The sequence below is a fragment of the Ostrea edulis genome, chromosome 8, assembly GCF_947568905.1.
Source record: "Ostrea edulis chromosome 8, xbOstEdul1.1, whole genome shotgun sequence".
In the NCBI taxonomy this organism is placed as follows: domain Eukaryota; kingdom Metazoa; phylum Mollusca; class Bivalvia; order Ostreida; family Ostreidae; genus Ostrea; species Ostrea edulis.
The window spans coordinates 21,057,611-21,084,267 of NC_079171.1; the positions used below are offsets into that span (position 1 = coordinate 21,057,611).

Consider the following 26,657-nt stretch of genomic DNA (forward strand, 5'->3'; position numbering starts at 1 on the left):
GAAGGAAAGGATTTATTAAAAATGTGAACTTTGCAACCCCAGGGATTTCACTGGCATTGCTTTATATTGCTGCTGAATATTTTTCACTTATTAGGTTTGTACTGACTGTCGACGTATGAGAAAGAATTACAGTAAAAATAACGTTCTGCATGTCATGTTGTCGTCTACAGAAATTTAGATTCCGATCATGTGATGCGTTTTATCCAATGACAGAGCGTCATTGTAGTCCGAAGCAAACCAATAAAATTTATCTTCGATATATAATACTGAACAGGAAAATTATATTTCATAGCTCCTAGGGGTGGTGTTTTTTAACCCATACTCGGCAGAGCGATAAGACCCATGGGCATCTTGTTTTTAAATGTTATAATCTTTTTAAAAATGTAAAACACATTGTATTTGTGGATAACTTATGGAAACGAGTTTTATTAGCATAACATATTTTAACATTTCCAGGACATGATCACCCCAGAAGAAATGGCAATAGCTGATGTCACAATAGATCCAAAGTTACTAAAGTATGTATCCTTGATAAAATGGGCTTCCGAAAACAGTAGGTCCAAAAAACACCAAAATGAAAGTAACAATGAGCAGTCCGTTAAAATAACATCATTCAGTGTCAAAGGGTCCGGTGTTGTCAGCGGGGTCATTGGAAAAAAGACAAGATTTAGCTTAACAGTCTCTGATGTTGTTGGGATGTTTCATCTTGGTATTGATATTAAGGGTCCTAAAAACGAAGTATACAGCGAAGAAATTATAAGTCTTCGTCAGTCGAAGGAAATCATGATTGGGGCGTATCAAACACAGCCCAAGCAAGGACGCTTCGCTTCCATCGATAACCATGTCATGGAGTATATGGAAGATGGAGTAGGAAATACATATGTTCGGTGGAAGAATTTAAAACTCCTTGGCGATAGTTCAATGGTTAGTGTTATCCCTTTCAACTGCCAGTGTACTGGTGAGGGAACGTTTCAGATGACATATTTGCCAATATCCACGGGTATTCACACGGTTTCCATCAAATGGCAGAACCTCCATATAAATGGATCTCCATTCAAAGTAAAGATCTACCAACCACGGGATATTACCAGACGGGCCATAAAAGATGCTAAAGATAAGCGCATTATATTCGAATCTCTTTCCTTATCGTCGATTGAAGAGCGTCCTTTTGGACTTTTGAAAATCAAGTCTGAGGACAATGTTAATGGCAGAAATCAGGGCGATTCCGAAATGCCTGGTAGAAAATCTTCAAGATCAACACGAATCAGAAAGCAGTTTACAGTAACCAAACGCCGTGTGATTCGAAAAGTGATAAGTCGACATGGCGAAGAAATCGTTATACAAGAATCTCCATCCCCAACTCTTTCGCGCCAAAGTAGTATGACGGATACTTCAACAGAAGAGGAACAAATAAGAAAACCCTGCTCACCATCGCCGCTTCCTAGCCGAAATATCATTCCTCAATTTATTAGAACTAATGTTGTGCGGGATGTTAGAAATGAAATTCCAGATGGAGGACACAAAGGTTTGCAACAAGGGCCAACGTGTTTAGACCACAACGGAAAATGCATGGCGTCGAACAATTGTGATATAAAAGACATAGGAATTGAAAAAAAGAACGATATTCAAGAAGACACTTCTAAATCAAAAGAAAATGCAAAAGCATCTTGGTTATGTAAACGTTCTCTATCAGATTCAACGCTCAGTAATACACCTTCCCTTGGGAATCAGCAAATTACTTTTCCAGAACGATTGATACACCGAAATGACACAGATCGTAAACGATTCCACGCAGCCTTGCATTCACTGAAGGTTCTACAATCAGATAGCTTTAAGAAGTCTTGCTACTATTTTTCTAATGAACTTTTCCGCCAGTACTCCTTTAGCAGTACATCCTCAGCAAGCAGTAATTCAAATTCTTCTTTAGGAAAGATGAAAAAAAATCTAACTATGACGCGTTCGCTTCCTATACTCAAGAATAATGTCTATCCTTACAGCAAAAGATCATCCCGATTGGAAAGGATTCGAAGGAATAAACGTTACGCTATAGACATACGATCGCAACAAGAAAGATCGGTACAAGTCACAACGATCACGTCACCGTCCACCTCAAGTCTGAGTAGTCTTGCAACTCCTTCATCAAATTCTTTTCCGTTTAACGAGACAAAAAGATGCAAAGATTCCATCAATGACAGCTGCACTCCAGATAGAATTGCGCATTTATCTTGTAGTCCTCTTCCCAGAAAAACACCGATAGAAGAAATTGACAAATTACCACACAGAGGCAGACGACGAAGTTGGGAACAGAACATATCAAAACAAAGAGCTACAACGATGTATTGGTTAAACAATCAGACAACTGACCATTTTTCAATTGATTCTACAGACTCGGACCCTAACTATTTAGTTGAACAGTCAATTATTGGATCAAAGGAAATGCAAGATTGTAAAAGTATGATTAAAGAAAACATAGTATCCCATCAACAAAGAGACAGTGCATCAAATATCGAAGGTAGAGAGACCACAAGAGTGTCATCACAGAAAGCAGGCCTTCAGAGGCAGTACAGCGAAATGAAAGAAATGGAAACCGATTTTACTACGAACGCTAAAAATGAATTTAAACAAATTCAAAATGAAAGTAATCACCAAAAAGACAGAACTGGAAACGATGGAAATTGTGCAACCAAATCAAATCCCACAATGTTCAAATCGATCGTCATGGTGGCAAGTACTCTGCCGTCAAAAGTTCATGTGCTTACACCGAAGGCAAAAGCTAACAAAACAACACAAGTACATGTAGATGAAATTCTTCAGGAAACGGACTTCCTATCTGTATTTTTAAACTTAAATATCAGAAAACGTAAACGTTATCTTAAAACTAATGTCGAGAGAAGTACAACTAAGGTAGACAACGCTGACATTCCTAACAGAGCTAGAAGTTTTTCCGACGGTGCTATTTATGGACAACATCATGACGATTTAGAGGATGAATATGAAAACTATTGTCGGCAGTCAACAATCGACAGTGGTATAGCGGAAGAAAAACAAAACAAAATTGAAGCAATTCGGTTCCAAAGGAATACTAACAGGATATCATTACGACAGAATGGGCATACCAAAGTCCACCGAAGACCATACCAAGGACATATTGATTTAGATCCTAAACTTATAATGAGTGGTAGTAATACCGATTCCCAGAGTGACGAAAATGACCAGAAAAAATCGTTGGAAAGAAGGAGAGTGAATTCACATGGTGGATCTACTAGTTTCTCTGACTCAGAAATAGCATCATTTGATAAACGAAAAAGACGAAAACGGAGGAAATTCGGGTCGGCCGTAAAATTATCGTCATGTGTGACCAAATTTAGGCACGCTAGAGTCAACGGTATCAAAAGCAGTGTAGAGAGTCCACTTAAAGAAAGCTCATTACCAGGCAATGTAAATGAAAATCAACGAACTAGGGATTGCGAGACTGAATGCATTGAATATAAAAAGCCTTGCGTCATGTCTGCCAAAAGCGAAAGAGATACACCCAGCTCTTATTTGTCTGATATCAGTATCGGTGTAGATGATGAAGGCAGATGTCGTTTATTACATTTATCGGAAAACACTCCAGTAACTTCAAGTGGTAGAAGGAATAGCATAGAACGCGACGTGAATGATGTAATGGTAAATAAATCGCCAGGAGATATATCGCGATCTAGTCACGTCTGTTCACCAAAGAAGATATTTTATTCTTCAAAGGAAATGACCTTATCAGGGAAGCAAGATCAACGTTACGTATCTGCGATCTGTCACTACGTTGGTTTTGTTAAGCAGGATAAGAAATACACAAGCTCTATGTTTCTGCAACCTGGAAATGACACTTACCTGGAGCGAACTAGAGACCAGATGAATGTTGACTTTGGTGGAGATATTGGTGGAATTGAAGAACAAACGGATGAAGTTATATCAAATTGCACTGCTGAAGGAGTTGGTCTGACGACTGGACAAGTGGGGATGAAGAATAACTTTCAGGTGATTAAATATATATTTTTAATAAGAATGACACTCTTTAAGAAAATCTTCCATTTATATAATCTACATGGTACATACAACTATTCTACATTATCCCGGCATATTCAATAGTAAAGATTATCCATACCTTGTAATTTAGTCTACTTCTTGGTAGATCTGAAGCGGTATACATTTTTATCATATACCCATCAATGTTTTATTTTTTGATACTGTGGATTTCACAGCGTTTGATCCGGATTTTAGGATCACCACACTGTGGTTGTCTGATTCCGGATCAGTATTCCCTGAAACAGATGACGTCACAATGCACCAAAGCAAAATTTTCTTTTTGTGGAAAATATCACCGCGTCACAAACAATGCATCGTACACAAAATATAATTTCACTGTATATCTGCGTGTTGATGATTTATATTACATCTATTATCTTATAATTATGGATTTAAAAGTAAATAATGAGGTCTATAACAAATTCCTCATTACTACAGTAACTTGATCCGAAGAGTTGGATCACGTCTCATTGACAAACGATTCGCATCTCGTGTGATCTGATGATCCGCGCCTGTGAACTCGACGTGATCCGACTCTTCGGATCAAGTTACTGTAGTAATACGTGTAATACATTTTATAGATATGAATATTTATCTACATTCAACAAGATACGGTAAAATAATCGGGTAGTGGCAAATATTTTGAGGTAAAATTAATATGATTTAAACATAATGCCAATTTAAACATGATATCATATACCAAGCTAGTGTGAATTCAATTTGTTAGATTTAATCTAATTCACTGATATGTTTTATAGATATGGTGTCATTCTACAGAGAACATGGCTGTTTCCGTTACTATACATGGTCCTCGTCCTTTTTCCGTGTTGGAGTCCAGTGTTATTTATACTGGAGACAACCTGTATGAGGTCATATATGACGTGGCATATCCTGGCTATTACGTCATATGTGTTAACTACGGAGATGAAGCCATCGAGAAAAGTCCATTCTTGGCTAAAATCACCTATTAAGTCTACGCCAACCATCATCTTATTGGATGGTTCTGTGTTGCGATATTCGTTCAATTTCGTTGTCAAACATTGGGTATTTCTATAACGAGCTAACTAAATATAGAGTTTAGAAAAAATGTGCCTTACACGGAGACATGGAAACATTGATTGTGGTTGTGAATAGTTTTATGACTATCCCATTTTAGCTTAATTGAACCAAAGGTTTCTTCTTATTGAAATGTTTCCGTTGTCGGCGTCATCGTTGTCGGTGTTGTAAACTTTCTACTATTTCATTTTCTCAAGAACCATTGGACTAATGTCAACAAAGTTTATCACAAAATTCGCCTTGGGTAAAGGGGATTCAGGTTTGATTAAATGAAGAGCTATCAACCCTTCCAAGGGGGATAATAAAGAAAAGGTAAAATAAAGTGGAGTCAGTTATGTTAGCTATAAATCTAAATTATTTTTTTAAATGTGCTTTTATGATAGTTTTTATGTAACTTTAACCATATTCCTTGATAAAATTAAAAGTATTTAAGTTTAAGATTTTATATTTAATAAAGGTTTGGTTCTATTGAATATACATCTTCGCAAGCCAAGTGCTCTTATCTCCCCTGGCAGATTTCGTTGCGACTGAAATGCCATCTAACGGATCGAGCAAGTTTTCGTTCTTTACGTTATCTGATTGGTGAGCGTTGTGGCCCGTGGGTGTATTGTGCAAGTTTCAAATCAAAGTAAATATTTTGAAAATAGCATTGCTTTTGTTTTTCGCTTGTATGCTTTACGCATGCACTCTACACGTATACATATTAGTACAATGTATGAGATTTTGTGAACTTTTCGATGAATGAAAGTTCGTTCCAGGACAGCGCATTGAACTAATCAGCAACGATGTAAATCAGGTAATCGGAGTTATGAAAGGTGAATAAAATATATTTTTTAGCTTCTGCGCAGTACTCCTACTACAGTACTAATACATTGTATGGACATTAATGGAGTATTGACTAATCAATAATGATAATTCTCACATTTCGTAAGTGTTCATCGTTGTTTACTTACAAGAATGATTTTAGACTAGGTAACACTTTCCTATTTAAAGATCACGTCCTACTTTTCCGATATTGCTTACATGTATATGGTGTTGAAATTGAGAACAAATATCCCCACATATGCCACCTTGAATGAAATATTTTAAGAACATATACAACATTGTTACAGAATAAAAAAGTTCTCTTGATAATTTCTTTAATTTTATTGACAAAAGGAAATAACTCCTTAAATCGATTGGGTGATAGACATCTCTATGCACGAAACAATACAAGTATATTGTCAAAACACAAAAAAATCATAGACGTTCACGAGGCACACGTATACGCCAAATCAATAGAAAGTATAAACAACTGAAGACACTCATATATATTAATCATTTAAATATATCTTTTAATGTTTATTAAATGCGTACCCGTGAGGTTCGGGTTTAGGATAGGTCCTCAGTACCCCTTGCTCCTCGTAAAAGGCGATTAAATGTGGACGGTCCTTCGGAGTGAAAAAAATCTTGAGATAAAATAAATCTATCAATCATTAAATGCACAGAATATATGTATTTGTAAGGTAAAATGTTTCTGTTTTAATTATATAAACATAATTCCTGGTGGGTATCTCCTTACAAAACTTCTATGTAATTAAGATTTTAAATTATTGATTTAATTATCCCCGTCCCAGAACAATCATAAAATGGTTAGTGATATTCTTCATAACAACATTCAGACTCAATCACAACGTTTAATAATATTTATGATTGCTTTATTTGCATAGCATAGTGCTTCAACTTTTATAAATCATTCAGCTTCCTAAATGCAAATTGCCATATATACACCCTAAATAAACCTGGAACTTGGATAATATAGGATTAAACATTCTTTTTGAAGAATTTATCAATGTGTAAACTCCGGACATTTTACTAAAAAACTGAATAAAAGTGCGAAGCACTTTCATGTTAAGTTTGTGAGTAAAATGTCCAGAGTTTACACATCGATGAATTCTTCAAAAAGAATGATTGATTCTTATAATTCCAATTCATTCACTTTATTAACAATTGCAAAAATTTAAATAGTTTCCCCGTACTATGTTATTTGTTTTCAGGTGTGTATGAATACATCGCGTTTTCGGATTTATTGATGTATAAACCCTTGTTCAGTTTTATTTTTGTCCAATCAAAACAATTGTAATATATAACATTGGAATTATAAACCTATGAAAACACCTATAATACCCCCTGACGGTGACGTTGCATGTATTTACATAATATTACGTGTCGCTTTTATTCAAGGAACAAATATATTTATCACCCTTTAATTTTGTGAAAAGCACTGCATTGATAAGTGTGTTTTAATTTGATCATATGATGGTTCTCCCACGTTGCATTAGTGTACTTACAAGTTTGAAGGATATTTCATACACTTATAATTTCTGAAAAACACACGTGTTCAAGTGTTCTTACATAAATTATAGCATTATATAACGTGAATGTTTAAAACTCTTTCTTTTGATTTTATTTTTAGATAAAGGATAAATCACAAATCCTGTGTGTTTCCTTGGAATACGTTTAGAATGCTAAAAATTATAGCGGCCGAGTTTATGCTTTACATCAAAATAATTTTTGTATATTATATATACAGTTTATTCCAGAAAGTCGCTTATGTTGAAGTAAAAAATAAATCCCAAGTAACACTATTTATATAGTTCAACATCGGTGATATGGAACTTTGGATATGATGAACACGTCACGTCGGTCCACTATTTTCATTGTATCCTGAGTAGACTGTAATATGTACCATCATGTGAATTTGTGTATTCAACAAACTACACACCACACGGTGCACTTAACAGGATTATTAAACGTTTTATAGGCAGGAAAGAAGACTTGTTTTACTATTAAATAGTATGCATTGTATGGACTCTAACCGTCACGATAAGTCGGTAATACACTATGGTTACTGAGAACTTGATTCAAGTCCAATGATCTAAAACACAAATGCATTGGGGAAAAAGGTCATGGACACGCGACCACATTTACCAGCCATATGACATATTGTCGGTTGTAAGCTCTTGCGTAGAGTCACACAGGACAATCGATTATATTCTTCTGAATACCAGCAGTTCCAGGATTTGTCATCATTATTATGCAAGCATTTTGCACATTTGATTTTCCTTTAAATCATGGTCCAAGGGTAAGATGGGTCCTTAAGTTTACACTGGAATACATTTTATATGTAATCGTAACATTTTTGTATGAAGGACCCCTGACTAGATACAACAAAATACAAGCATTCCTATACAGGTATGGAGAATAAGAAGGATAACCCCTTTCGACCATTATTTGATTAATTATCTTGGGGTTTACGCCGTTGTAACACTATTTCAGCCATTTTACGGTGGTTATCTCAATGAAATCGGTTTTGAAAAGTTTTGGAAGTTCCCTTACATCTTCCACTCAGCGTTTTACAAAAGAACTTACGACTTACGACCAACTTTACATACTGAAATTTTCAAGTTTATTGTAAGATCATTCACTCCAAATGCAATATATATTTTTAAAAATGTTGAAAATTAAGCCTTAGAAAAGTTTTACTTCGTTATTTCAAAGTAATAATTGTGTAATACAATTTAAGACTTGCGATTTTGTCGTGAGTTGTTTTGTAAAACGGGCCCCTGGCAGGTCTTTTTCGAAAATCAGGGAAATGATCTTTCGCGTGTCAAACGGGTTGTGATCCTTGACACCGGGCACCGTTTAACTTCTAATGTCAAGCATATTCAATATACATAGTCAGAATTGAACTGATAGATGAATGAAGATATATTTATTTAAATATGTTGATCGATTGCTGTTGTAATTTTTCTTCCATGAAATCATCAGAAATGTTGACCTAACGCGACACTCGCTACATCTACTTCCAGCAGCTGATATCTTGGCTCCACCTACTACGTTCTGATTGGACAATAGTCATGGTGTCTTGACCCCACTTACTACGTTCTGATTGGACAATAGTCAGACAAAATGATTCTTTAAAACTTTCCAGCATAAAATGTATGACGTCAAATTTTGATTTCAATGAACAAAAATTTATATCCCCTTATTGAAAAGCTATTGTTAGTGAAGTAACGCTGGTATAAATCAATTACAAATAAAAATTTCTTCGCATTCAGTAAACTTCAGTAATATATTTGCCAAACTTTCTGAAATATGCGCTTGTAAAACGTAGGCATGCTAGCATTAGTTCTTTACTATAAGGTTACTTAAAGATGCGTATAAGTCAGTATTCGTTCATTGTACTAATCACGGGTTCTTGTTTTGCATAACTATATTTATAGAAGATTTCGCGTTACAACGCGAAGGTTATGTTTATTCGCGAAAGTTCCGCGTTATAATCTGAAAGCTATGCGTTTAGTAGCGAAAGTTACTTGGTATAACACGAACGCGTTTTTTTTTTGCGAACGTTACGTGTTACAACGCCAAAATATCGTTTTAAAACGCAAAAGTTACACATTTATTCATGACAGAAAAAGATGTTTTCAGTTACCAAAATTAGTTCAATGGGCTTTCGTAATTACATAACTCAGATAAAGTTAAAACAAGGTCAGTGTTTGATAACTATCTCCCTATCTATTCATCATACATGAACATTATAATAAGCATGGAAAATTAATTCGGTGGGCGGAGTTGGATTTTGTCATAAAACAAATTTCGTAGGTGCAATGCAAACTATCAAGTTTAAAGGAACTTCCCGCACTTTTTCATTTCGAGGTATCGCGTCGTGACATCTCAAAATGGCGACCGTCTCCGTCGTGACAAAGTTTTCATTGTTGATTCACATCGTGACATGTAGGTTGTCACTTGTAGTACTACTGTGAGTGCGACTATGGTGTTCTTTAACGTTTGTAATCACGACCACATCTAGACATTTACGATATGGAACACAGCGTGTTGTACCAGGTCTTCTCGACATCCAGTATCCTCTCCACTCTGGAGACTCTGCCGGCTAACTCTGCTGATTCTGAGATATTTTGTTCTATGGAGGTTAATCTTTGATTCATATTTTGTAGTAATTTCAATACTTCACTTTCCATTTCCCGTCGATTCGTAGTGTCCAATACTGCGTGATTACTAAATTTCAGCAGGCAGTTATTTGGCAAACCCAAAGCTGCCAAAACACTATCGATTGGTGTCATCAGACATGAACCGTATGACGTCACTGCGATCGCCATTCCTACACATTTCAAAACCAGCGGGGCATTGTTTTCTATGGAATAAACAAACGCACCAGAATCCCCATGGGACAAAAAATTCGGTAAAGGTTCATCAGCAGATCTAAATGACGGCATTACTTCCCTTTGACCAAAGAATCTAAAACTTTTGTTTGAAAACTCCACATCTTTATGTACAAAAATGGCATCACAATCTTTGCACTTAACTCTCCCAAGAGTCAAAGCGGTTGCAGCGCCAACTTTCAGGAAAACATTCCTAATATTCTTTGAGGAAATAGCTGTTGTCTCTCCGTTGAAGAAGGATGGTTTGTTCGTGTCAGAAAAACCTGAAAATAAATAGATTATCCTCTATAATACGCAGGGAGCAAAGTATTGACAAAACATTATACTATGCGAGGACATCTGTACATGAACTCAACTAAATTTTGCCATCGTGTTTCAAGAGGATAGAATATTTGAAGAAATTTTCCTATAGGATATTCAAAATCCATCTTTTTAGCCAACCATATTACTAGTATCAGAATGATTACTAGTACCCACTTGAATCTCAAAGAAATGTTTGCAATTCGATTTACCATTGATAATTCGTGGTTCTTATAGCGAAGTGATCAGGCTATATTCTCATATCTAAACCTTTATATCCCTGATGTGACCTCAGCCATTTCCAAGGTCAAGAGTATACTAAGGCAGGGCAAACTTCATTGGAGTGAATTCGTCATTCAAGACAAAGTTGTTTGATCGTTAAAAAGTAATTTGAGAGTAGTGGCACATATTTCTTTCCGTATCCTGACTATTAATAAATCATGGTAAAAATAAAACACAACAACAACAGGAGGTCCATCGGTGACGTCGCTCACCAGAGTCACCTTGTCCCTGCTGTTGTTCAGTTGTCGTGATTTTAAAATATTTCTTTAATCAGAAAAAAAAATTGACCCTGTATTGTGACCCAACCTTACAAAGTTCACATTTTGTCGGTATTCACAATACACTTTTCCCATGTCACCAACATTTGATACCTAATTATGACGTCACCAGTCTCGCATCTTACGTATTTAAACATATAAAAGAAAAAGTGTATTTTCCTGGATTTCAGTGTATGTACATGCACATGTATCATTTAATTGATAAGTGCAATTCTGGTTTAAATAAGATTAAAACCAAGCACATAGATAGGAACAATGTTGTATTATTGTTTCGGCGATATTATTTTAATTCTCTTCTTTTTCATTTCCTTGACCAGCTGCAAAAATGTAGCCCTCTCCGATTTTTGTTTGGAGGGGCTAGAACTCATTTTAATATCTTCCTAATGGTGCAAATGCGGGAGTGATTCACCCCCGAAATATTTTTGATGATTTTCTTTACGTAAGTAAAATGATACTCTATGTTTCATAGTCCAACCTGCAACTTACCATTTGTGAGGCTCTATTCTACCGTTTTCTACAATTTCAATATATTCCAATTTCTCGATTCATATTTGTGCGCCATGTTTGAAGTACGTAAGTTTCAACTTTCGGTTGTCAAGGTTTTTGCGTATGTCATATAAGGCAGTGTTTTACATCAATGGAGTAAATACGGAGAAAAAGGAAATTTCGTCCGTTTAGATTTAATATCAAGTTAAAAAATGAACAACAGAGTGTTCTGCATGTTGTACATATTTAATGAAAAACATCTTTATTAGACATACCCAAGCACAAACGTGGTACTCTTTTTTGGTGTAAACAACATTGGAGACAAATACACGGAGTTTATTTAAGGAATGACTTTAATTCTGGGGCAAGTTATGCGAGTATAACCTGGTTTGGGTCAGTTTACGCTTGATAATCCAGAATTAAAATCATTCCTGATAATTTAATGCAGGAGACAAAGATACTAACTGTCGTTTATCAAAATGTACATAAACTTGGAAAAATACAAGTCAACTGAGCCGCGCAATGATTCACTTAGCAACAACGACAAAGCGTCTACATGTGGCTGCGAAGGTCGCCATCTTAACTCGTTATCAATTTGTCTTACTTAGTTCAACAGAGCCTAGCCTATTTATTAAATTATTGTACCGAAGGTGAAGTTTGTCATGACGGAAAGTATGTGTAGACTATGCATGCAATGCGTATTTCGCTGCCCTTTAGAGATCGACTTTGAAGTCGCTCATCTCCGACAGATTGAGAAAATACGGGAAATTGCATTGTTTAGGCCTAGATCTACCCAAAGTAAGTCTTCAAATATAAAAAAAAAATGCAGTAATTTGCGGCTTTTAAGTCTGAAAATGTCTACTACATGAAAACTTACCCTTGCATGCAACGATTACGTTGTCACTAATGGTAAATCTAACACAAGAAAATATGTAAGGAAGTGGCAAATCGCGATCCACATGTCAATGTGACTGACGTCATGTGGTAAAATATGACGTATGATTATTTTGTTTGCTTTGTTGAAAGGCGGATCAGCAATGAAACACCCCCCCCCCCTTTCCCCAGTGAGAAATGTATTTGAAAATGAACATGACAATGCTTACTTGGTAAATCATTAATTCGAATATAATATCTTTGTTTTAATCTATTTTAAAATTATTCGATCACCATACAGAGAAAGATGATTTACAACAGTGATTAGCGTACAAGTAGATACTAATTGGCAACAAGAAAACAGTGTGTGTATCAAACCGAAGTATCGTATTGTACACGTTGACTTTCTATTCCATAGAAGGCTGAAAACAGTGCTGCGATGTAAAGGACTAAGACCATGTTTAGCTATATCGGCCCTGTGGTGTGTTAAAAAATAAAGCAGAATGAATTGAAATAAAATTGTTATCATTTGATAATATAATCTTTATACCATCGCGACGTACCAAGATTTCCCCGCCAAAACGTCAGCTTGTGGAATTCTATACAAGACAAAACCGGTATCGGTCTGGTTTTCTGCAGAAATCTCCACTTTTTTCAAATTTAGTCATATAATTCATATAAAACACGACCTTCGATCCAGAAACTGACTGTAGTCTATCAAAATCTATCAATACAAATAAATTTTGCATGAACGATTTTTTGGATCGAAAGGTGTGCTGTTGATGAATATCAACTTTGAATTAAATCAAGAGCAATCCGGAATTATTTATTTTTGTGAGAGTTGTGGGTATTTTATTAATTATGTTGCTTTGAAAAATTAAAACAATATACTTATGTGGAGTCTACATCATTTCCATGCAGAATACACCCCTATGTGGTGTTTTTATCACAGGTTTGTGCAGGATATTCTAAAAGCTATAGAATTTTGATGCGTAAACAAACGAATCTGCTGTCCGACAAACCGGACCTTCAATGCTATAGAAAGTTTTTATTTAGACGACACCAACAGAATTACTAAGATCAAAATGAAAAGAATTTATAGAACATGCATTGATATACGATATATCGAAAGTATAACGTTAACTAGGGTAAGTAAATGTATGAAGGATTTTTGAGCGAATAATGTCATAGACGTTCTGGCTTAGTGGTAGAGAGCCCGCCCTTCAATCGGGAGATCCGGATTCAATTCCTACCCGTCTCAATTATTTTTATTTTTTTTTTAAATCATACTGTTAACTACATTTTTCTTTGCGTTATTGAAAAATTAATTTCTTTCAAGACACTGAAGATGAAATCATACCTGAATACAAATAAAAATCAATAGGCCTATGCAATCACAGAACACCAAGAAAATATGCAAGGATTACAGATTACATTTTTTTAAAATTCATTGGAAAAAAAAAACCAAAATACTTTATTTTCGGACTTGATTTTATTTCAAAGTATGAACCAGCAAAAGATAATGGAAAGGAAAGTTTTTCCAATGCATCTAATGTACAGAAGAAAAGTCAGAAAAAATGTGAATCCATTAGCTATTCGTCATTTCCTGCAGAGTAAGAACTTTCTTGTTGAAACCACCACATGCTATATTGTGTAGCAAGTGTAGACATGTGTGTCAGTAAATTCACATCCAACAAAATTGTCACAACCAATCTCGGCCACTTCCTGAGACAAAGTCTCTACAGACAATTTCAATACCTCTCGACAGAACCAGACCTGGGGTAATGGTAATTAAATGACAGCCAGTTTCAATGTAATGGGGGTGTAATGAACCATTTTTGCATTACAAGTAATGGTAATGTAATGCATACTGTACTGCACATTATTTTTCATTACATTTACACTACTTCAAATATTTGATGATATTTTGAAGATTTAGAATAATTTATTATATTAGTGATTGACTGAAGCATTTGAAACATTGATGACAATCAAATGCAATGAATAACTTAATAGATATGTTTCCTAACATTGCTGAATATTTTGTGTACTTATATTAAAAATCATAATACAGAAATAATTTTTCTGCCATTTCTTTAATATCTGACAGTATGTTATGTAAATGTGTAATGTAAATTCACTCTCAAGTAATGTAATACATTATATTTCAAAATAGGAGTAATGGTAATGTGAAATTTTCTAGGTAATGTAAGGCGTTACATTGCTATGTAATTGACCTCAAGCCTGGATAGAACACCTTCTCATGCATATATGCAAGTGCCTTGGACCCCAACTTGTCATTTCCTCTTTCACAAGATTTTCAGCATTTCTTCATAGAGATCATAATTCCAACTGCAAGGTGTCCAAGATGATGAATTCAGACCTGACCAGTGTTTTTGACAATTTGTTAACTTTTGACTCTACACTTTTTATCAGGACAACCATTCTTGAACTCATTCAAAAAGTACATTTATTATGACATTCATTATTCAACATGCAGATTTTCATTTGAATCATCAAATATAAATTCTTCCAATTAATAACACCCACCCCCCCAAAAAAAAACCCACTTTAAAAACCTCCACAGGTATATTTCAAATGACATAGAACCATGGTATCAGGATGTCTCTGGAAGTGCCATGGGTTAATAAGAGTTAAACTTCAGAGTCGACATGTTTCTTCCAAGCAATATAGTCTTGTGTGGATCCAGTTTTCCCAGTTCTGATATAACTGCCAGATACTGTACAATGTAGGTGTCAATCTTGTCCCCCTATTGTGGGAATCTGTTTCCACATAACTGCTGTATAATCTGGTACCTTGCTATTGGCAGGCACAACAAGGAAGCTATTCCTACAGTGATGTCCAACACTTATCCGCATGTGTCACTGATGCCACTATCATTGATGAATCTGATGGCAGTGATGATAGCATTATTGAGGAGTAGGAATATGGATTCTTGTCAATCTGATTCATGTCACCCTTGCCATAAATTTTTGCTGTACATATTATATCATCCTGAAATTCAAATTACTCCAGTATTATATCATTATCAAAACTATATCATAAATGAAAGGTGAAGATTACAAACAGTGATCAATCTCATAACTCCTACAAGCAATACAAAATAAATAATTGGGCAAACACGGACCCCTGTATTATAATATTCATATAAAAGTTGTACTTTCATGCCCTCATATATTTTCATTGATATAGAATTCAGAAAAATTACATTTATGTATTCGGTGGGAGATTGACATGTCTCCAATTAAACAATAGAGGACAGTTTAGCTACATGTACATTTCTGCATAAATAATTATATACACAAACATTTCATTTGAATTTGATTCCCCATCTAATAATTTTTGTTGTAGCTAATGTTGATATATTATCTTACTTCACAATTATCAGCAAATTCACAAAATATTTTTATCTTTCATACTCTTTCTTGTGGTAGATGTATGGAAAAATTTAATATTCAATAATATAAAGGAGATTTAAGCTAACAAAAAATTATATGCTTAAATCATGGTAGTACTCATGAAATTCAACATTATCTGAGTGATTCTATGTCTAATCCCAATGCAGGCATGTAAGTTGTAAGCGTAATTGTTGAAATTAAGTTTGACATGTTTACAATTTATCTTGAAATAAGGCATATTTAAATTATAAAACCAAACTGTTCTTATGATTTTCCTGGCTTAATGGTGCTTTTAAGTATTTAAAAATTATTGAATGTAAAAATCTCCGACTTTTCTAATCCATGTTTCCGCGTAAGGCCAAAAAAAATATATATATGTTAATTGGTTTCCACTTTCCCGACCTACCCTAATCAAAAGTTTCTGTTGACCCTAACACATTTTTTTCTATTCTAACAGATTTTGCAAATGTCATCACTACAACAAGAATATATTTATTGACTTATGAAGTTATTTATTATGCACTAATACCAGACAGATTCCAAAACACAGAAACAGTTTTTGTTTACAGTAAATCGAAGAAATGTATCGATTCATCATATAACTTTTATTTGATTACTAAATAATCACATAAACATAGTAGAATACTAGAATACCAAATCATTCGAAAATTATTCAACCTATATAACCCCCCACAGGCCTACATGTTACCCCAGAGACATATACCATTATGGAAATATACATCTATATACAATTATATGTCTCTTTAACCTATACAAATACTTTTTAGACCATACAATGATACATGGAAAGTTCAAAGTGTGAAGTGAGTCAAACATCATGTAAGAAAATTCAAATAGACCCGAGAAGGTCATGCACTCGGAATTGAAAATGGCATGATCGTGAAACAGCTGATTTTTCTGATCAGCTGATATACATAAAATTTTAAATCTTAACAATATATAATTATAATAGATAAACAATAAATATATGTTGACAACAGTTAACAGATTTGTTGTGGGATTTCCAACAGCCCAATGCGTGAATATTATGAGTTTATGTCAACACACCACAGGCGCACCATACTATACGTTCCATGCGACTTGTTTATTATTTTTAAGAGCAATTGGTACACCTATTTGGTTATACAGTTTAACGAGTAGAGGTGAAGTATATTAAAGTAATTAGGGTGTTAGTGTGACCCAGTAATCCCGTGAGTTACCCACAGACTTACCTATGCATTACGCTGAATGGCTGTCTATATCTATATTCTTGGTGCTGTCGATAATACGTCTAGCTTCTTCAAGCTGTCGTTCAAAAGATGCCTCTTGGCGGGAACTGTCATCCGGGCTCCGGAAGCTGTCTGCCAAACAGGTCGTACTGGGGACGACTCCCCAGATACTACACCCCCCCCCCGTTTTCTCTGAAGGACGGAGAAATGGGTCTAACCAGTAATCAAGGTGGGCGCGCCACGCCCCCTCGGAGAGACTTATCCGAGGACGCCGGAAAACTCCGGCAAAGAGAGGACCCGGGCATACTCCCGGAAGAATTTAACTGAGACCTCTAAGGTCCCTACCCGGTGTGGAACAGGGATACCCTGTGACCCACACCCCCTAAACTTCTGACGGGGAAACCCCCCGAATTAGTCCCCAGTGCAAACCAGGACAGCCTGTCCTGGGCCATGCACCCCTGCCCGGTGGTAAAGGGAAACCCCCCATAAAATCCACCCCCCATGTGGACCAGGGTCACCCCTGGCTCTCACACTAAAACTGTGACCTCCCCCCAAAACCAGGGGAAAACATCCAGGAGCGACTTACCACTCCTGGATCACCGCCAGGGTCACCCTGCGGGCACCATGCCACCCCCGAGGCATCTCCGCAGTCATGTACTGGGAGGTAACGAACCCAGGGGGTGGCCTAGGGAACTCCTCCCCACCGACCGGAGGGCCCCCTATATCCCCGTCCAAAGGGCTCTGCCCAAACTCAAGCATGGGGGACGAATCCCCCCCACCCTGATGCTGGTCGGTGGCACCCCCTTCGATCATCTCTGGTCCAAGAGGGCACCACTCGACCGGCTCCTCCTCCTCAAAGTCCAACTCCCACCCCTCTGGCTGAATCGGTTCAAGGGGGGGAGGCCCATCGTCTGAGAAGGGGGAGGCATCTCTCGGCTCCTGACGGATGAACGGGGCCTCCTCAGGAGCTACCAGCGGCGCCGTGGGAGCAGCGGTCCCCGGAGCCGGAGCCCCCGAGGAGGGCCTCGTTCTGGCGCGTGAGGGACCCCCCGACGAGTTGGGCTTCATAGAGAAGTCCCTCAAGCGCTTACGACCTATCCTCTCGCTGGCGGCCAACCTCTTGTAGGCCGCCCTCGAGCAGGGGTCTATCTTGACAAGCAAGACAGCCTGTGCCCTCCAATGGAGGAGGAGCGCGGGGTGGACGTCCCCGCGCAACTCGTAAACTGGGGGAGGGGCTTCCCCCACACTACGACACAGACTGTCCATGGCCTCCACCAGGTCTGGTGTGAGGCCACCGTGGGGGTCCGGGAACACCTCCTCGGCCCGTAAGGAGGATGCCAACTCGGACAGAGTGGCACCTGGGCCGAGGAGGGTCCTGGCCAACCACTTCAGGACCCTCTCCCGGATGGACGAGACCTCCCGGGAGGGGGGGACGCCACGCCGGAAGACTGGCGGCAAATGGGTCAGCGTGACATGCTGCCGGAGCTTCCGGGTAGCTACCCCGCACAGCAGGGGGCACTCCGAGTCCCGACTGTTGTGGGGGCTAGGGCGATTGGGAGCCCCCGCATCCCTGGGGTCCCCAAAGTCCTCCCAGATCTTTACTGGGCTGGGCCTGCGGGGTGGCGGAGTGGCCCTCCGCCTCCTCCCGCTCTGGGACGAGGAGTCGTCCCTCTGGAAGCGTGCCCGCTCTCTCCTCCAGCTCCTGGGGGGGGACCCCCCTCTGACTCAGCGTCACGTTGTTTTCTGCAAAGAGAAAGAAGAAGGTGTGAGCCACCCGTACCCTTACAGGAGCAAGGGGAGCACACATAATTATCTAACCTCTCTGCATCTTCCAGAGTCACTCCCACACACTTCCCATGAAACCACTCCTCACACCTATCACACTGTATCATAAGTTTGCCATCGTCCGCCTGGCGGCAGAGGCAATAGCGCGTTTTCCCCGAGGGGGCCCTCGGGGGAGCCGGTGATGGCGCGCGATGTTTACGCGGTCTTCCCCGTCTGCGCTTCAGTGTAGGGGTTGGTTCCTCCGGGGGAACCTGTGCAACCTCTGGATCCTGGAGACTTGCCGGGTCCTGTGTCCTCGGGATGCCTTCTGGCTCTGACACAGCCCCGGTAGGGGTTCTGGCATGAACCCCTTCGTCTATGGCCTGACATGAGCCCTTCTCAGCTAAGTACCTCTCCCGGGCATTGGCAAGCCAGCGAGGTAAGTCACGGTCCTCGCACTTTTTCATGCGGTCATGGTTGACCAGCATAACCGTCGTCTTGGTCCTTACTCGGTAGAGGTGGGCACTGAGCTTCTGGACCACCAGCCCTGGACCCTTCCATGAGGGGCTGAGCTTACGGCATTTCCCCTTCACGGTGGCTGTGTCCAGGACATAGACTGTATCCCCCTCCTGATAGGCTCGAAACCTGACCCTAAGGTCGTAATCACGCTTCATGCGCTCCTCGGTAGTCCGAAGTCGGGCTCGGGCGATCTCGTGGGCGGCCTGGATGGACTTCTCCAGGTTCACCACATAGTCCTCTAAGTCTAGGTCCTCGCCTCGTATGGGGGGAGCATACATCAGGTCTGCCGGGGTGTTGGTCTCCCGACCTAACATCAACTTGTTAGCCGTAAACCCTGTGCTACGATTCACAGACGACCTCAGGGCGCCTGCTATCTGGGCTAAGTGTATGTCCCAGCTGTTCTGAGCCTTGTCTATGTAGCACCTGACAGCATCCATTAACGTCCGATTGTACCGCTCTACTTGGCCATTGGCCGAGGGCCGGTAAGGGGTTGTTCGTGCCTTATGGATTTTCAGTAGCTCACAGACTGCTGCAAAGAGCTTGCTCTCGAAGTTGCGCCCTTGGTCAGTAAATACCTGGAACGGGCAGCCAAACCTGGCAAAGAACTGGTTCACTGCTGCTGAGGCGGTCACTTCAGCTGTCTGGGAGGGAAGTGGTACACACTCGACCCACTTAGTGAATTGATCCACCATCACAAGCACGTACTCGTTGCCACTGTCAGTCCTGGGCAGTGGGCCCAGGAAGTCCAAGTGCACTCTCTCCATGGGAGCTCCTGCATGATACTTTATCATCTCTGCTCGCGCGTGTCGCTGGGGATGCTTGTTCCTGCTGCAGGGCCCACAAGTGCTTACAAAGCCCTCTACTTCCCTCATCATGCCATACCAGAAAAAGCGCTCCCTAAGGCGGGCTTTAGTCCTGCTGATTCCCTGATGGCCTGAGGCAGGGACGTCGTGGCACAGCCTGAGAACTTCCTCCCTCAATTCCCGGGGGACTACCAATAGCCGACTCCTCGACTCTCCCTCCCCCACCAACTTCCAAAGGACTTGGTCCTCATCCTTCATGAAAAATTCCCTGTCAATCCAGTAATTTTTCAAAGCCGGGCTTGCTAGGAACAGCTCTCCCTCCGCCGGCTCTCCATCAGTTGACAGCCATTGGCCAAAGAGCTTCAAGTCCGCATCCTGCTGTTGGCTCTGCATCATCTCGTCTGCGGTCATGCCTACGAGGGACAGGGAACCACTGCCGGTATCTGTAAGTGTCCTAACAACAGCTGGTATCTGAGGACTGGTGAGCAGCCGTACCTGGGTTCTGAACGGGCCAGATGCCGTGTCGTCACTCTCAAGGTCCACTATCTGGCTGGGTGGCCCGAGAATTTCTCGGGAGACATAGTTCCAAGCCGCCTCACTGATCTCAGGGCTGTGGCCCTCCGGGACGACTCCGGGCTTGCACTGGGCCAAGTTGATAGCCGAGTCCTCAGCCAAGTCAATTTCCTCGTCCGACGAAGGCTCTTCTAAGTAAGTCCAAGTACCCGGGCGGGCGAGTGGAGCCACGTCATCCACTTCCTCCACAAAGGTGTTCCATGACTGGTGAGCCTTCGTGCACTTCAGGCAACCTCCGCAGGGCAGGTCGCTGGGATGAATAGCAAAAGCGGCGCCAGAGGCACAAGATGAGTGTGGCAATCTGGATAGGGCATCAGCGTTGATATGGCGCTGGCCTGGGCGGTGCTGTATTTCCATATTATACTGGCTAAGTTCCTCTAGCCAGCGGGCCAGCTGATCCTGAGGGGATTTGAAGTTCAGCAGCCAAATGAGACTATGGTGGTCTGTCCGGACCCTGAATCTCCTTCCCAGGAGGTAATGGCGGTACATGCGAGTGAACCTCACAACCGCCAGTAGCTCCCGCCGTGTAGTGCAATACTTCCTCTGGTCTCTATTCAGGCCAAGGCTCCCATAAGCTATAGGTTTCTCAACCCCGTCCTGAATCTGGCTGAGCTCAGCCCCTATGGCCTCCCCTGACGCGTCCGTATCCAATACAAACATACCCTCTGCTATAGGCATGGCCAGTGTAGGCGGACTAGTGAGTGCTTTCTTCAAAGCGTCGAATGCTGACCGCTGCTCGTGACCCCATTCAAAGGGTTTTTTCCCTGTCACCTGATAAAGCGGGCACGCTAACTGGGCATACCCAGCTATGAAGGTCCGATGGTAGTTCGCAAACCCCAGGAACCTTTCTACCTCCTTGACATTGGTTGGGGGAGCCCACTCCCTCACTGCTGCGATGTAAGTGTCCCCCATCTCAATACCCTTTCCGCTCACTTGGCGCCCCAAGAATTCAACCTTAGTCTGGAACAGCTCACACTTCTTGGGCTTGAATTTAAGGTCGAACTCCCGGAATCTCCGGAATACCGCTTTCAAGTTGTCCAAATGACCTTGAAAGTCTTTACCGAGGACTAAGGCGTCATCCAGGAAGGCCAGGACTATACTCCATGTGAGTCCCCTTAACACCAGGCTCATGGCACGGGAAAAAGTCGCCGGCGCATTGCACAATCCGAATCCCATACGAACAAACTCGAAGAGCCCATACTTCGTGACAAAGTCGGTCTTCTTCCTGTCCTTAGGGCTGATCTTGATTTGGTGAAAAGCTGAGTTGGCATCGAGCTTCGAGAACCACACATTGCCAGTTAAAGTGTCTAGACACTCGTCAATGAGGGGCAATGGGAATACGTCCTTCCGGGTCACGTCGTTGAGTTTACGGTAGTCTAGGCACCACCGAACTTGCCCGTCCTTCTTCCTGATCAACACAGGGGCGGAGGCCCACTCTGACACCGAGGGCTGGATCACACCTGCATCCAACATCTTCTTAAGATGTGCTTCCTCTTCGTCCACGAAGAACAGCGGGGTGCGCCTCATCCTCTCCTTAACTGGACGAGCCTCGCCTGTGTCGATCTCATGCTCCAGAGCCGTGAAATTACCAAAGTCGAATTCCCCCGTAGCAAATACGTCCTGAAATTCGTTGAGCAGGTCTGCGAGCATCCGTCGCTCCTCCGGGGTCAGTTCCTTGGACGAGCGATCAAGGAGGTCCTTCAAGTGTTCGGGGACCTCAGCCCCCGAATCAGTGTGGGGATTAGCCACACTGCAAACATTCCGGACTATGTCCGGAGTCGGCGTCCGAAATCCGGCCTCCGAGGCTGAACCTATCACACTGCCCTCTGGGATGGACACATCCTCGTCCGAGGCGTTGATAAAGCAGGTCACTGCTGACCTCCCCCCAGTGTGATAAGTGTGCGGCACCAGTAGTAGGTTCGAGAGTCGTGTGATCTGAGGGCTGACTACGAAGTCTTCCAACTCCTTATCCAAATGACAAGGGCATAAGACGACTGAGGCAGCTGGGACCCTGATAGACTTTGTTACCGAAACCTGAGCCTCCTGTCCCCCTCCTGGGCGTCCGAACGTCATAGGGACCTTCTCCTTTCCCAAGGTCATGGTGCCATGCTCCAGGTCTAAGTGGGCCTTCTGCTGATGCAAAAACTCCATACCTAGCAGCATTTGGTCCTGCAGGGGAGCCACATACAGGTCGACGTTGTGTTCTGTGTCTCCCAGGCAAACTGCCACCGGGCCAATGACGAAGCCCCTCATCCGAGCGTTTTCCCCTGCCTGAACCAAGGTCACATGCTGCTTGATGGGAGGCTTGGGGTCGAGCTCCTCGTAGACCCGGGTGGACAGCACACTCATCTCCGCCCCAGTGTCTACCACTGCCTGTAGTCTGACTCCCTGGACTACCATTTCGACCATGAATCCGGTGGTTGGGCGTATCTGCCCTATAGGCACAGGCAACTCTTCATGGGCTTCTCCCGCATGCCGGCATGGCATATCCACGGTCCCGTCCTCCGCCTGACCACTGACCACCCCCAGCCCACATTCCTCCTTGGGCTGAACCTGCGCCTTAACTGGCTCCGGGCACTCACTAGGCCTGGGCGCGAGATACGCGCCGGCCTGCTCCTCCTGAATGAGCGAGGGCTCCTGATCCGGCAAGTCCTCCGAATCCTCCGGAAATTCCTCCCCATCCCCCTGGTTCTCTGCCCCAAACCTGGGCAGTTCCGGCACCACGATATCCTCAGGGAGCCTGAATCCCGACAACATATCCTTGGGAGAGGGCTCGTATTTGTCCTCCTCCCACCCTATGACCCAGTCATCGGATTCCTCCTCCTCCTCGGATGCCTCCTTGAACCGCACTTGGAGTGTGCCCTTCCTGGAGCGGCGCATGCAGGAGGGCGCCTGCCTGTGTCCTCCTGCAAACCGACCTGTCCCCGTGCGAGCGTCGCACGGCCCTGGCCTAACTGGGGAGCGCTCTGGAGTCAGCACCCTGACTTCCCGCTGCGTAGGCCCTCCGCTAAATTGCGACTGGCGGGTCTTGGTTCCCCGCCCCCCGTGGTTCTGACGAACGTTGCTGCGTCTCGTGGCCGTCCTTAGGCTTGGCCTTGGCCCCTTGACCCTGGTTCGCCTCAGTTTTTCCCTTCAGCTCCGGGCATTCCCTCTTGAAGTGCCCCATGGCCCCGCATTTGTAGCAACCTACTGACTTCCGATTTCCGCTCAAAGGTGGCGATGAAGGTCTCCGAGGAGAGGGGGTTCGCCCTCGGAGTTCCTTCTCTATCTCCTGAAGGCGCTGGCGCATCTCCCTGAGTTCCTTGTCAAAATCGGGGGCCTCCTCCTGGGCTACCTGCCTCACATCCCGCCTAGGTTTTGACGACTTAGTCTGCCTCGAATGCTGGTAATACTGCATCCGATCAACAGCTTCCTCAACCGTCTTGGGCTGGCCATCCAGGGCATAGAGTCCTGCGTCCCGGTCCTCGGCGCCATAACACAGCCGCGGAATGGCGTGAGTATGAACATCTGGCACGGATGGGAAGGCTTGTGTGGCCAGGGTGAGCACCCTATCTGCCCAATGTCTCAAAGACTCGCCTGCATTCTGGGACGCTGACTGGAAGTTCAGCTGGTGTGACAGGTCTGGCGCTGAGGATCCAAAACGTTTCTCAAATCTCCTCAGGATGTCGGTCAATGAGAGGTTGCGATCAGTGTCCAGCAACAGGGTGTAGTAATCACTGGCGGTCCCTTCCAGGGAGAAGCAGAATTGGTCATGCTGTTCAGGCTCGGTCCACTGTTGGCTACGGGCCAAGCGAGCGAATTTGTGCAGGAAGGACTTCCAGCTACTTTTCCCATCGTACCGCAAATCCTTGTACTTAGGCGCGTGTCTTCCAGTGCCCGTCGCGTATCCCCCAGACCTAGGGTACTGAGGGGCGGACGTGGGGAGGTGGGGCACCGGAGCGGGCCCCTGGGCCAACGGTCCAAGGAAAGGGGTATGTGTGTCGGGAACACCTAACTGGGGCCGAACATGAGCTACTCTACCCCCCTCGTCCCCTAACCCACAGGCCGTGGTGCCAGGATAAGCGGAGGGTCCCTGTTGATAGGGTGGAGTCATCATGGTAGGGTAGGGCATAGGTGTGCTAGCGTAACCGCCAAGCCTAGGGGGTACCGAATGCTGGGGATGGGGGGTATTCCCCCCAGCCCAAGGGTCTTGCACATGTGAAGGATGGGCATGTGGGGGTGGGGACCCTGTGAGTAGGTCATAGCTTTGGCTGGCCTGTGGGGGGTGATAATTCCCATAGGAAATCCCTGGCTCCGAAAAAGGGGCGACTGGGGGATCCTGTCTGGGAGTGGGACGCTGTGAGCGTGAACCTAAGCCCCCCAGGGGTAAACTCTGACTAAGCTGGCCTACTGCCTGATCATCGGCCCCAGAGCGAGGGAGTGGGGCCGAAAACCTCCGTGACCCTGGAGCATAGGGATGCAGGGAGGGGGTATGATGTTCCGGGAAAGTCCCTGAACTAAATCCATAGTCGAAACCATCCCCCCTACCCGGTGTGGGCCTTGCCGAGACATTAGGAATAACTGACCCCCCCATGGGGGACAAGAAATCCTCCTCCCACCTATTCCTATCCCTAGACCACGAAGTGTCGAGTCCAGAACCTTTTCTGGGTGAATCTAAGCCAATTAGATTCTCTGCTGAGTTCCACCTACGCCGTATACCCCATTCTGGGCTGTCCCCCTCCCTAGAACCAAGTAGAGTGTCCGAGAACCTCACTCCCCCTCCTGGGGCACCCCTCAACCTACCACCCCCCTCCCTCAAACAGGAAGGCAGGGACGGCGTGACAAAGGGATCGCCTCCAACCAAGGATCCACCTTGGGAATATGGCTCTAACCCGGGACCTGACATACTGTCATAAGCCCCCCCATAACCCCATGGGTTATCAACTCTACCTGAAGCTAACTGCGACAGCGTAGGGCCACGACGCGTGAACGCGGGGGTGTCTGGGTGGGCTCGTAAGCCCAATCCAGACAGCGCTTCATCAAAAGATGTATCCATAATACACAACAATGCACAAATATACAAAAATGCAAATGTCAATAATCTAAATTGATTCTGTAATTAAATATTAAATCCTAAAATAATCACAAAAATCTTAATTTAATTCAAAGTGAAAAAAAAATTTCCAAGTCAAACTGAGACTTCCCGCCAATATGGCGGCTGACCAGCGTGGTGTGAAAAAACAACAAACTGTCAAATCACCGATAAGCCTGTGGCCTCGAGTTGGGCGCCAATAAAGTAATTAGGGTGTTAGTGTGACCCATTAATCCCGTGAGTTACCCACAGACTTACCTATGCATTACGCTGAATGGCTGTCTATATCTATATTCTTGGTGCTGTCGATAATACGTCTAGCTTCTTCAAGCTGTCGTTCAAAAGATGCCTCTTGGCGGGAACTGTCATCCGGGCTCCGGAAGCTGTCTGCCAAAAAGGTCGTACTGGGGACGACTCCCCAGATACTACAATATTCATATTTCTAAAGCTTACGTTGAAATGCGATGAGTACATCCTCTGCAACTTCCACGAACAGCGCAAACAGGCTAACGGCGCCGCGTGTGAAAATGGCCGAATGAAGGATTGAAAAATATGGTGTGCCATTCGGGCTATAAGTAAAATAACCTTCTTGCGTATTTGGGAAAGAAAATTTCTTTTTCAAGATCTTATTATATATTAAACCACTCATTGCATAATCATGTTTTACAATACGTTACCACTTCTAATAATATATAGCGACGTTGTATGACGCAATCT

General features: G+C 42.5%; 2 protein-coding genes across 2 annotated transcripts; one reads left to right on the forward strand and one right to left on the reverse strand.

The window, feature by feature from the left end:
- The first annotated feature begins 459 nt into the window (after positions 1–459).
- On the forward strand, positions 460–5,728 carry LOC125662319 (uncharacterized). Its single transcript, XM_048894489.2, has 2 exons — positions 460–4,017; positions 4,824–5,728. Exons 1-2 carry the CDS (start codon positions 460–462, stop codon positions 5,034–5,036), a joined length of 3,771 nt encoding a protein of 1,256 aa, XP_048750446.2. The 3' UTR covers positions 5,037–5,728.
- Positions 5,729–14,035: 8,307 nt separating this feature from the next.
- Positions 14,036–25,904, reverse strand: LOC130046578 (uncharacterized). Its single transcript, XM_056147484.1, has 3 exons — positions 24,064–25,904; positions 17,214–23,978; positions 14,036–15,577 (listed from the first exon to the last, which is right to left on the reverse strand). The coding sequence occupies exons 1-2, from the start codon at positions 25,902–25,904 to the stop codon at positions 18,809–18,811; spliced, it is 7,011 nt and encodes a 2,336-aa protein (XP_056003459.1). The 3' UTR covers positions 14,036–15,577; positions 17,214–18,808.
- Between the last annotated feature and the right edge of the window lie 753 nt (positions 25,905–26,657).